Source organism: Rhipicephalus microplus, chromosome 3 (assembly GCF_043290135.1).
Source record: "Rhipicephalus microplus isolate Deutch F79 chromosome 3, USDA_Rmic, whole genome shotgun sequence".
Classification (NCBI taxonomy): Eukaryota; Metazoa; Arthropoda; class Arachnida; order Ixodida; family Ixodidae; genus Rhipicephalus; species Rhipicephalus microplus.
The window spans coordinates 175590418-175603653 of NC_134702.1; the positions used below are offsets into that span (position 1 = coordinate 175590418).

Genomic DNA, 13236 nt, shown 5'->3' on the forward strand with positions numbered 1-13236 from the left:
AAATTTCTCGTTTATAAAATAACTAGCAAAAAAAATTGATTTCCGCCTAAACAACTCGTGCATGTCTTCACATGTGAACGAACCGGACGGCGTAGCTAGCTGCTGCGAAAGCGTGGGTCATGGCTTTGGCTTTGATCGCTACTAGATTTTTTTAACATGAAAGCCAAAACACAGCATTGCAGCATTGGGATGTCAGTGAAATAGGACGATAATTTTTTATAAGTGTCCAGTCACGTTTCTTGAACAAACGAACAATCCAGGCTGTCTTCCAGTAATAGGCAGTTATGCAGTAATGACTAAGACACGAAACAAAATTACAAGAAAGTTTGCAAGAAGCTTAGTATATCGCTCGAGAAATATGTTAGGGATTTCATCAGGACCAGAAGAACTCTTAGCTTTCAAGTTAAGAAGCATATTAAGTACCCCAGCATACGATACGAAACTCGTATCGAATAGTTTGGAGAATGTGCCGTCACACGCACATACAGTTGCGCTAGAGAATACACTTTGAAAGTAGTTGTTGAAGTGTTGAGCAATCTCACACTTATCTGTCACCAGCTTCCCGTCAACTGATATTTGAGTAACTGGTTTCTTGCTATCTTTTATGTTGTGTCATAATTTATCAGGCTCATTTTTTATGAAGTTAGGAAGCGATATTTTGAAATAAAAATCTTTTGCTGTGCGAAGTGCACAAGTGAGGTCATCTTGCATCTGCCTTATTTTGTCATTCTGCACATGTTTCTTTTTATATTTCTTTATCCTGAGTTTTAGTTGAATAATTTTCCGATTCATCGAAGGCGTTTCCTTTTTAATTTTCTGTAGATTATAAGGGACGAAATTATTCAGGCAATAGTGACACATATCTTTGAACTTGTTCCAAAGTAATTGAGCATTGTTGCCCTCAAAATCAATCAAATAGTTTTGCAAGTAATCGATAATGCTTGGGTCATTGGCATGAGAAAAGTGCTTAAAAGAACGTGCACAGACGTGCTTATACTTTTTAAGTGGTTGAAGCCAAAATGATATGCTTACAAGATGGTGATCATAGAGCCCTGGCTCAACTTCTACAGTGCAATCAGAAAAATCAAGACTGATGAACGCCAGGTCTAACACAGAGCTAAGCGAATTCTGTACACGAGTTGGTTCATGGACTACCTGCATTAAATTATACCTTAACATATTATCGAACATAGTGCTAACGTGTTTATTATATAAGCTACTGGCAGCAACGCCTTGCCAATCTACTCCCGGCAGGTTAAAATCATTGAGAAGAACAATTTTCTTATTTTCATGCATTGACATTTCATTATTCAGCATCTCTAATACATCCGTTGTGGCATCTGGAGGTCTATAAAGTGTGTACAACATGAAACTCTGGCCCCTGCTAGAGATTTTAACACGCACGCTTTTGATACCTACTACCTCATCTAATAAAACCGCCTGAACACTATCTTTAACTAAGATAGCCACGCCTCCGCCCCTAGCCTGCCGATCTTTACAAAATACTGTGTAAGAAGGGGGGAATATGTCACTGTTCCATATCTCTTCATTCAGCCACGTTTCTGTTAAGACAGCTACATGAGGATCATACAGTAGCAACAAAATTTCTAAGGATTAAGTTTTGTTTTTCACACTGCGGGCGTTTACATTCAATATTCAAACTTGTTTAGGGCTTTTAAAGGCATCATGTCAGTTGCAAGATAATGTCGATGTATTATCGCGCTAACCTTTTACGTGCGTGTAATGTGCGGTTTTTGTTGCTTTAATCCATTTGTTCAGCGTTTCATCCCAATAAAACTCTGTCGTGAATAAGCGAGACCTTCTTCCCGAGTTGCTTTTCACTTTTAGCACTTTCCCAGAGCAGTTTTCGTTTTCTTAATGTTAATGCAGAGTAGTCATTCTGGACGAATATTAAGCTGCTTTTTAGCTTTTTTACATTAGCGAAGATTTCCTTTTTTTTTCGATGAAATCTTGGAGGTATATGATCACTGGGCGCTTGCCTTTGTGATGTCCAAGTCGATGAATGCGACCAATGAATCTACATTTCACGCCAAGTTTAACTTCGAACACGTCTTTCACAACCTTATCCTTAAGCGACGTTTCTGTTTCATCGGATGATTCGGGTATTCCATGAAATATCAAATTAGATCATCTGCTTCGGTCCTCCAGATCTGTAAGTTCTTTGGCCTGAAAGTTTCTGACATGCTCCACTGATTGTAGCACTGCCTGTACTTTATCGGCTTGTCCCGAAGGAAGGAGGGGCTCAGAACTACTTTCGAATACTTTATCGGTAAGTCTTTCTATCGTCTTTTTTATGTCTGCTATTTCCGTCTTCATTTCATTTAAGCCACATTGCAAGGCCTTCTGGCCCTGAAGCAGCCCTTCAACAATTTCTTTTTGTGTAGGTCCAGGATTCACTTACACGTCACCGCACAACAGCAACTTCAGCATAAACACACATTTATAAGCAATGCTATAGCACCGTTTGGGGCACGGCAGGACCACTAGGCCAGGACAGTCACTTCGAAACGTACAGTAACAAGAACTAACCTGCAGTACGAAAAACAGTTTCCTGCTTAGCGTCATGGCATTGCTGGGTCCGCCGTGCCCAATTAAGTGGTAGTCGTGAGGCATCTGTTTTATATCCTCAGCTGTTGATGACGTCAGGCCTCGTTGGTCGATAGGTGTTGCCAGAAGTTCCGCGCTATCATGCGATGGCGCTAGTTGATTTGATGACGAGACAGAATTGAAAAGCTGGTATGCATCGTTGGCTTGGCACACCTTGTGGCACAACTGACAAGTTTTTGGTAAACCGGCGGCGATTCCCAGCAAACCCTGCAGTAAGAAAAACAGTTTCCTGCTTAGCGTCATGGCATTTTCGGCTCCGCTGTGCCTAATGAAGTGGTAGTCGTGAGGCATCTGTTTTATATCCTCCACTGTTGATGACGTCACGCCTTGTTGGTTGATAGGTGTCGCCAGAAGTTCCGCACTATCATGCGATGGCGCTAGTTGATTTGATGACGAGATGGAAATTGAAAAGCTGGTATACATTGTTGGCTTGGCACACCTCGTGGCACACCTGACAAGTCGTTGGTAAACCGGGGGCGATTCCCAGCAAATCCTACAGTACGAAAAACAGTTTCCTGTTTAGCGTCATGGCATTGCCGGGTCCGCTGTGCCCAATGACTCCTCCATCTCCTCAACTTCTCAATCATGCTGCAACGTTGGGAAGTCCTTCATCAATTACATTATCTATTGTTGTCACTGAGAGGCTATTTCTTAAGTAATCAATTTGACAAAATTAATGCTTTTAGACCAACTCTATCCATACACAAGGCAGTCGAAACAGTGGTATTTCATTTGACAAGAGCTATATATGTAATTTACACCCTTGCAGTGGCACTTTGATGCAGCATGTGGGATATAAATGTCCAGCCAATAAAGCCAATGTGTTTAGTACTTTTGTACCCACTTGAGCACACCATATGTCGGAACACTGCAGTAAAATCTTGAAGCTATGAATCTTGTGCATTCACAAAAATATTCGTGTCAGAAAAAATTCAGATCGCCAAAAACATGTAGAACTACAGGTTTCCCCACTCACTTTAATCCTACAGGTTTTCCCGCTCAGTTTAATCCAAGTGCCAGCTTAAATAACCTGCACACCATTAAAATATTCTGAGCACCAACCTATTTAATCTATGACCCAAACATTTATTCCAAGCGCCAACATACTTAATCCAAGTGCTAACTCAATCAGGCCGCGTGCACATAAAATTTAATCCAAGTACCACTATGTTTAATCTAATTGCCAACAGCTTTTATTCAGGCGTCAGTCATTTTATTGTCACCTTATTGCGCACTGCTTAAAAGACGAATAAAGGACTAGACGGATACAAGCATAAAGTTTCAACTGAGTTTATTGGACAGACACATGATGTTTTTATGCAATCGCATTTAATGGTTAAAAAAGATTTGCAAAAATGAATCACAAAAAATTTCACACACAGCGCAATAGAAATGACCAGTCATGCCGAGGTCACACACACCTATCACACATCTTGCATTGCGGGTGAAGATGCATCATTTCTTTCTGCGTCAGTGCCGAAAAGCCATACTGATGCAGTCATCTTCCAGGTGGATAATGTCGGATGCGTCAATTATTTCTCGCGTCATCTGATTAATGTGCCTAACTATCACCTTAGTTTTGCAGAAATCCCACACTTTTGCACTACGGCATTAATAATAATAATTTCTGAGTAGTAGGCTAGTATTTGCTATGCTATCCTTCATCATCCTTCTGAGAAGCGTGGTATCCACGGAACACTTGCAACGAATTTAGTGCCAATTGTTCATGCAGGGACTGACGACAATGAGGAATTCTGCCTAAAATGAGTATGCGCTAAAGTTAAAAGGTGATCAAGAACAAGCTTTTGTAGTGAGTTGGAGCATTGGGCGACCCGCTCATTATGCCCTTCGCATTGTGCGACAGCTGGTTGTTTTTTTGTTGTTCTAAAACGCTTTATAAGTCGTATTAACACGACAGCTTTCCCGACATAAAACCTGACTAAGGCAAGTTTGCCAACAAGTCCCAAGCGCCGACGTGGCTCAATAGTAGAATACTGGGCTGGCACGCAGCGGACCCAAGTTAGAGCCCCACTTTGTAATTGGTATTAGGTTTTTCTGATGATTTCCCGCAACGTGATTACCGAAAAGGTGGCGACAGACAACTACGGCGCTGCGCGAGACCCAAGTTGTGATCTCATAACAGCTGTCACAGTAAAATTATTTTAGAGCTTTCTGTAGGTGACGCCGATTCTGTCTCTACAACCCAATAGAAAGCACATGAATGGTGGTTATTTCACAATTTTTTAACAGTTTTTGAAGTTCTCCAGGTTCCCTTTAATGTTGCTGTTCATTGCTGTCAACTCTTTGCAATATCCAACATATTCGGTAACCTTCCCTCCTTCAACACGAGTGTTTGCCATGAGCATGCACAGCTGAAGGCTTCTCAATTCGTTTCTCATGCACCATCGCTGCTGAAACGAAGAGCCCTGTGGACTAGAAATCTCTCAGCGGCATTTGCAGCCCCTGCAACACTCAAGCACACCAAGAGCACATCACCTGAGACTGCCGCTTGACTCCGACTACAAACAATGGGCCATTGCCTCAATCGCTTCAATCATGAGCGTCTGCTTTCCAGGACTGGTTACTGCTTAGCACACCATTGCCATGGCCACTGCTGATCTGATTGATTTGTAGGGTTTAACGCCCCCAAACCACCATATGAGCATGAGAGACGCTGTAGTGGAGGGCTCCGGAAATTTCTACCACATGCGTTCTTTAACGTGGAGCTAAATCTGAGTACACGGGCCTACAACATTTCCGCCTCCATCGGAAATGCAGCCGCCAAAGCCAAGATTTGATCCCGCGACCTAAGGGTCAGCAGCGGAGTACCTTAGCCACTAGACCATCGTGGCAGGGCAGCCACTACTGATCTACAAAAATCACTGCAGAAATACCCGAACGACCACCAAGGCTTCAGCCACTAGCATGAGGCTTCATATTGGGTGCGATGGCCAGAGCAAAAGTTGGTAAAAGGTTATCCTGCCTCCCAATTTTACTGTGCACCCTCCCCCTCTTTTTTCTCTCCCATCCCTCTCTTGATCTTTTACAGCAGTTTTTTGAGAGCAAAGACATGACTAAAGACAGGCCAACAACTTCCCCTTGTGCAAACATTTTGCAGAGTGATGCCAAATCCAATACTAAAAAAGTGAGCTGCTAGGCTGATAAGGGCACTTGCTTGGGTGAGTTGGTGGCAATTCATTGTTGCGTTATTGCGCAGTGCTTAAAAGACGAATATTTCAGATGAAGGACTAGACAGACACAAGTGCAATGCGCTTATGTTCGTCTAATCCTTCTTCTGAAGCGTTCGTCTTTTAAGCAGTGCTCAATAACGAAACAATGCTAAGTTAACTTGGCATACCATTTCAATTCGTACCTGTGGCATTCACTGCTTTACCCATACAGTGAAACTGACTCTTTTTCATTTATGAAACGGCAAATGCAGAGACATACCTGGAGAAGCACCTTGTGGCTCTGTTTGTGTAGCAATCGTTGACAAAAGCTTCTTTTCATCTGCTTCTGATGCTTCTTCACAATGGGTCGGTAGCCGCACTTGAATGGATTTACCGATGATATGGCCCAGCTCACATGCTGGCTCTGTTGATGTTGCTACGGGTTTCCCCGACTCAGGAGCCAGATTTGATGCTTCATGATGTACAGGCTCTGTTTCAACGTCGTTCTGAAATAAATTGACCAGTGTTGTTACGAGTGAACAAGCCATCGATTATTGCCAAGTAAAGTAATGAAAGCCCTATCCTCCACTATCTGTTTCCAAACAATGACTTGGTCTTAATGTGTGCCCGATGCTTGTGTTTACAGGTAGCAACTGTCCAGGAAGCTGCGACGGTGCATAAAAATATAAATTACGAATACATAAACGACCCAACAGGAAGTTAAGATAATTACTAAAATAAACATTTTTCACTAATGTTTAAACAATTTAGTGAAACCACCTATACCATTGTAGAATTGCATGGTTAACATGTTTCAGAAGCTTTGTCTTTTGTAAATGCCGTCAATTCTGCACAGCCAAGCTAATACCAAAGGCGTCTGTGCCAAAGGCGTCTGTGCCAAAAACCAAAGGCGTCTCTGCATCAAAGCAAATAAGGTACGAAACAAGCCTAATGATTTTGAACCTCAACACGTGTGTATCAACCCAGAAAAAACAAAAAAAAACACACACCTTCCTACTTGCCAAAAACATATGCAACAGTCCCTGCAGCCACTGTCAGGGACTGTTGCGTATGTTTTTGGCAAGTAGAAAGGTGTGTTTTTTTTTCTGGGTTGTTACACACGTGTTTATGTTCAAAATCATTAGGCTTGTTTCGTACCTTATTTGCTTTGATGCACAGATGCCTTTGGTTTTCCACGTGACTGGGACGAATGCTTGATATATGTGCGTGTATTTTCCAATAAAGTTTAGTTGCGAGTTCAGCGGGGTGTCGTCTCTTTTTCTGTCCTTGTCTATATTTGTGCGCTGTTTTTACTTCCCACGTATGAACCACCAACTACCCCAACTTTCACTATTATTGCTCTATTCTTTCTTGCTCCTTTTTCTGACGTCAAGCCTTTGTCTAGTGTTTCAAGCTGTTGCGTTCATTTCCTTACAGATGTTCATTTCCTTACAGACGCACATTTCTGTCGCTGGTTTTATGTCAAAAACTTGCAACGTCTGGTTGCTCTGCTCGATCAGGCCCAGCGAGTCACAAAGGCCAGAGGGGCTCTGGACTAGGGGAACCACCCACATTCTTCCTAATTCCCTCTAGTACAATAAAGTCTCTACTACTGCTACCACTACTGGTTAAAATATTGAAAAATGAAGAAAACGACAAAAGTACGCATCCTGCTCAAATGGTTCCTCAAAACCATGCATTAGACGCCAAGTGCATACAGCAAGCGAGATAAGAAGACACATGCCATGGCGAAAAGCCTAGAAAATGATTGGCCTTTGTATTCAAAGCTAAAAGATGACAGCCCAATGGTGCCCTGTCTGCACTGCCTTCTCAATTGCTAGCCTGGCTTCGTTTCTTGGCGAATGCCTCAACTATTCCACAATGAAGTAAGCGTCTCTGCACTTCACATTGGTAATTTAAAACTAACTTAGAGTGCCTCCTGCAAGTACAGCTGCACAGTGTCCTCTGCCTTAGAATCACTCCTTTTGTGAATCAGTCAGTGGCCCCTACTCATTTATAAGGCAATCAAAGAGCTCACAGAGCTGCCCACTTTGTTAACAGTGATGATTATATATGTCTGAGCACTTTGTAATGGGTGAGCCTTTAATACACACACTTGTTGCAAACTTCATAGGTTTTAATGCCTGGCAAGATTCTACGCTTCTACTACCCAATATAACATGCATTAAAAAGATTCCTCCTCCTACAAGACATTCATAGTTTCTTTTTTTTTTTTTTACTGTGCAGTTTCCTGCAAATGCGTGGCTCTGTGGTGGAACACCTGTTTGTCACACAGCAGGTCTGGGTTCTGTTTATTTATTTACTTTATTTTTTATTTTATTTATTATTTTGTTTAGACCTTTATTTACTTTATTTCCATCTTCATTAACTTTTCGGTCACGGACAATGCTGATTTTTCGTTCACAACCAATAATGTCCTCAAAAAATTTTTGCTAAATGATCTTTCGAATAGTTTTGAGTTATAGACCATGGATGTTTTCTGAAGAAAACTTGCATAGAGCATACGGTAAATTAAGAAGAGACTTCTTGTACGCCAATCAAAATTTTGTGACACCTCTGCACTGTTTGCTACATAACAAAGTGAAATGGCTCATGAGCTTTTTATTGTGATAGGAATCGTATGGACAGTTCCGATGGGTTTTCGCTATCACTGTCATGTTCCATACAAGAGTGACATGAGATGCAGGAATAGATCCAGGATCGGGCAAGATGTAAAGGAGTGCTTGAGCCGGGTAGACTCCTATGCTTTCTCCACAACTGCACCCTTCCTTCTTCGTATAAATAAAACCTTTTTCCTCCTCCAAACCGATAACATTGCACAGCTAAGAGTATGTTTTACGTGAGGGTAAGGCGTGAGAGCAGAGGCGACCAACGCAGCTGAAGCAGAGATGAAATGAGCCGGCCGATATCCGTGGCACGGAGGCCGCATGCATTCAGATCCACGTGCCTACAAGGCTGGCCATCGATTGATTGACAGGCCAAGAAGAAATGGCACATCCATTTTGAAGGAGCATGAAGGGACACCGGGGATGAGTGGGTCCCCATAGTCGGCGACAAGCTAAGAATAAAAAGTAAAGTGCACCGCTGTCCATTTGTATTATGCGCGTCCAACCGTGGTCACTCTTTACTATGACGTAACAGTTACGATGAATCAGCGACAAATTCAGTATAGCGCCATTTGCGATGAGAGTATTCTCTGACGAGAAGCGATGTGTCGCTGCATCAAGACCGGCAGGCATCCATTCAGTTTTCCTGTGGTTTTTTTCCTTGTTAAGAAGCTATGTCATCCATTCCCAGTCAGCATCATTGCTCTGGCCGTCATTCGATGTTGACGTTTCTGATTTCGCGGTGATTGAAGTGGACCGAAGTGGCAAATCTTCATCACCTTACGTCGTTTTGGCAGCGTGAAGCAGACCCACAGCGTCTGTTTTTGCGTCATTCGGATGCACCAAGCATTTCTCCTGAGATTGACCACCCTCGATGATTGTCGTCGCAGTCAATCGTGTACAGTATGAAGATGAAGTCTGAATGTGCACGTCTGTGTTTTGTAGAATGTGCGCGTCTGTGACCTACCAGCCTTTCTATATGTGCGTGTGTGTTACTTCAGTATCGCAACGATATGAGTATCTTGGTGACCTTTTGCGAAATGCACTGCGCTGTGTGCCTATACCACGGAGGAAGATGAGTGACGTACGCACGGATGAGGCGTGAGAAAAAAGTAACCAACAGAACCCGCTGGCATGGCACGGTCCGAAAGTAAACAAACCAGGTGGGGGGAATACACAGTGATGTAGGCATTATAAAATGGATTGTGGTCATCCGGTGTGTGTAATTAATTTGACGTGGGTATATTGATGCAGTTGCGTCATCTGAACGGAATTAATTTACACCGACTCATAAATATGTTCCAAGTTGAAGTGCCCATTGCATAGACGCTTCTCACGCTCGATGTACAAACACTTTTTATGAAAAACACCGTGCGAGGTTTTTCGAAACGCGAAATGATGCGCACTATGTAATATCACTGTATTAATCGTGATTGACACGGCGATCACGATCTATCTTGATCAGCTGATTGTGATCGTTGCCAAAGTTATGTCACTAAAATATTAATCAAAATAAAAAAGAAAAATTTCGTTCTTGAAGGTATCGTACTATATTAAACAATATCTTATTATGAAGTCTTATTTTTGTCTAACATCATTATAATAATTTAGAGCGCCATGATAGAAAACATGAAGGATACATTGCACTGCCCAGTGAAAGCAAAGCCTGGCACGCAATTCAGCTGCATTCACAGGAGGGAAAACTGTTTCGCCTGCTCAGACAAACCTTCGAACAGACCACGTATCTTACACCTAGGCACAGACACATTCATAGAAGCTAGTGGCCCCTGTTGCAGCAAAACTCAATCCCACTTTGAAAAAGTTGAATATTGAAGAGCTGACGAGGTCATGCGAACACCATGGTGTGCAAGTAGCCGAAGCAAGAAAAGAATTCACCTAAAACCTTTAGTAACCGCACACTTTAGCCGCATACATTGCTTTAGCATTAACTTAACCATAATGTATGCAATGACCCCCACTGTTAAACACAATGTGTAATACACACTCTTATTGCGATGAAACAAGACGTTAAATGAAGCATTGGCGTTTAACTCAAACACCAAGACAAGCACGGCGATGCGTGGCGCACATTCAGTATTTATGACAGCAGATGACTGAAAATTCACGAAGTCAATCTCAAATCACTTCTCCATTATTTGCTTGCTTTCAGTCATAGTTGCCATAGTTATAGCAGCTAGAGAATAAACCTGACAGCGAAAGTTTTGTAAAACAAAAGATAACAAAGGACATTATCAAAAGGGATTAATGGCCCTGTTTAATGTTGTGAAACCGTAAAAGAATGATTTCTTTATTTTAAGAATTACTTCATATGTGACATTGCTTCTTTTAGTACCACCTTAGGTACCGCGCAGAAGTGTCGCCTTCGAGAGATATACATTGCTTTTTCATGGACTCCGAGATGAGCACGGTGGAGGTTGCAATTTCAACAACAGATATAATCCAAAGCTGATGCTGAACTATGTGCCTTCTCAAGTTTCTTATCGAGGTTTGAATTGTTAATTTCAATATAAATTAATTATTGGGAAGATAATGGTTGTATGCATGAAAATTGTTGCCATTGATAGAGAACTACTCAGGGTGTCTACTATTTTGCTTTTTCATAATTCCCTGACTTTTTCAGGTCTTCCACGATGATTTAAAGCAAGTTCTCCACCCCCCCCCCCCAACGTTACATCTGCTTCCTCGAGACCTTCGAGTGGTAAAAACTCAGGCTCTCTTATAAAATAAGTAAATAAATGTATCAGAAGTGCTCAGAATGTTCCGAGCATGTGCAGTAAATGTGAAAAAATATGTATATCTGGCCCAAATGCAACCTCCAAGTCAGACAGTAAGCAAGTTGGCTGTTTATTGTTTGGAAGAAAACCAAGAAGCAAACAAATTTCGTCGCAGCTAAAAGTTCGAAAGATTCAATGACTGTCTTACAATGCAGCCATAGCTGCTACAAAACGCAAATGTCGCGCTATCTCGTGGCATCTGTGTAAAAGTAGGATGCCGGAGCCCGACCGGTTCTGCCACTGGAATTTATTCTAGTTCACTATAATGGCTACAGCCCAGGCCGCTTTGGATAATGTTGACCCGTATTTATTGATTTCACTGCTTAGAATGTGAATTGGATCTGATGCGACCTTGATTACTTTATTCAATAGTGATTTGGATCCCCACCTAAATTACACGCCTCTAGAACATACTTTTCAGCGGAAAAAGAAGACAAAATGAAAAAAAAAATGCTATTGATCGCGTATTCTGCACACCTTGCAATGAACAATGACTAACAACATCGCAAGAACGTAGCTCTACTACACAATTTTCTTTCTTTCTATCTTTCATTCTTTTTTTTTTTTTTTTCGTTGAGCACATGCATGTTGATGTTTCATTTCTCTGGGCTCTGTTGCTTAGAGTTTGACAAAGTCCTGAAATGCGTGCAATAAAAGCTAGGGGTAGCGTTTAAAGCGATGTTGTTTGAACATGTGATGGCAACAAGGAATTGATCAGGGTGCAACAGCTCTCCCCATTCCATAGATTTATCACAGATGCCAGCGGGTTACCTTCATTTGTGTACTCTTTTATGGACATAACACTAAAAAGTAATCACAGATTTAATGATACTATCTCAAGAAACTGAAATGAGAAATTTAGATGAAGTTACCAAACTCTACCATTGAAACGCGAGCTACCAGCAACAATCGTGTAGTTGAGGACATTTGCCGTTGCATCACCAATAATATTAGTGATAGTGATGATAATAATAAAAGGCATGACATAGCCCGGCAAGCCTCTGCTAATGGCAGTCCTAGCCGAACCAGAAGGCCTTTAAGCGGACCCGAATTATGGTCAAGACAAACATGCACAAATTTAACGACGTGAGTAATGTTGTAGTTGGAAAGTCAGATAAGCTGTGTCATATGTACAAGCAACAGACATCAAAATAGTGTATGTACAAACATTGAAATTAGGGAAACCGTTTTGACAAAGTGAAGGACAAGTTGCCAAGCGAAAAGTGCCACTGTCTTTATTACTTCAGGCTGCCCCAGTTGTGACAATTAGTACATCGCAGTGACACTACTGAGTTCAAGGAAAGAGTTAAACAAAACCCGAATATTACGTCAGGCAACTACGCGTGACCTCATATGCCTTGTGAAACATGTGGAATCTACAGGCCACCAAACTGACTGGTCAAGTGCACATGTTCTGGTCAAAGCAAACTTGCACATTGCGTGCGCCTGGTATACCAGCACATGCAGACAACTGCACATATGCTGAAAAGGAGTGATGGGATGCTTCCGACAATGTACTTCCTGTGCTTAAGCGGAAAAAAACGTTTCATGGAGGCTCGCGGGCTAGCAGTCGTTCAGGCTGCACGTCTGAACTACAAAACTGCCAAGAAATTTTCAAGCCCCGATTGCAAAAGCACTGTTATATAAGTCACACCGAAGTGAAACATTGAGAATTCAGCTGTGCAAGTGTGTGCATTTCAGCACCCCCTTTTCTCGCACGCAAGTTCACTTGCCAAGCTCCGTGACGAGTGTGGTCGTACATGTGTGTGTATCTAAAACGCCTCTTCTTCTGAAACACTGGTTTACCTGCCAAGTTTCCTTATGAATGTAGCCCTGACTGTGCTCCTTCGCTTCACCAGGGCTATGAAGGAAAGCCTGCCAACAAGGGCAGGTACAATCACCGAAGCCAGTAACAAGTTTCTGCAGGTAAAAATTGTCCAGTATTTTATATCCAATTACAGCTCACTGTAAAGAAAAAAACAGTGTAGAAGATTTACTTTCTTTCTAATGCAGTTG

General features: G+C 42.0%; 1 protein-coding gene across 1 annotated transcript in view; it reads right to left on the reverse strand.

The window, feature by feature from the left end:
- Positions 1 to 13236, reverse strand: part of LOC142804050 (uncharacterized) — a 31914-nt gene that overhangs the window by 11420 nt on the left and 7258 nt on the right. The window contains exon 2 of the mRNA XM_075890566.1: positions 6079 to 6304. Coding sequence (XP_075746681.1) covers positions 6079 to 6304 — 226 coding nt within the window. The remainder of the gene's footprint in view (positions 1 to 6078; positions 6305 to 13236) is intronic.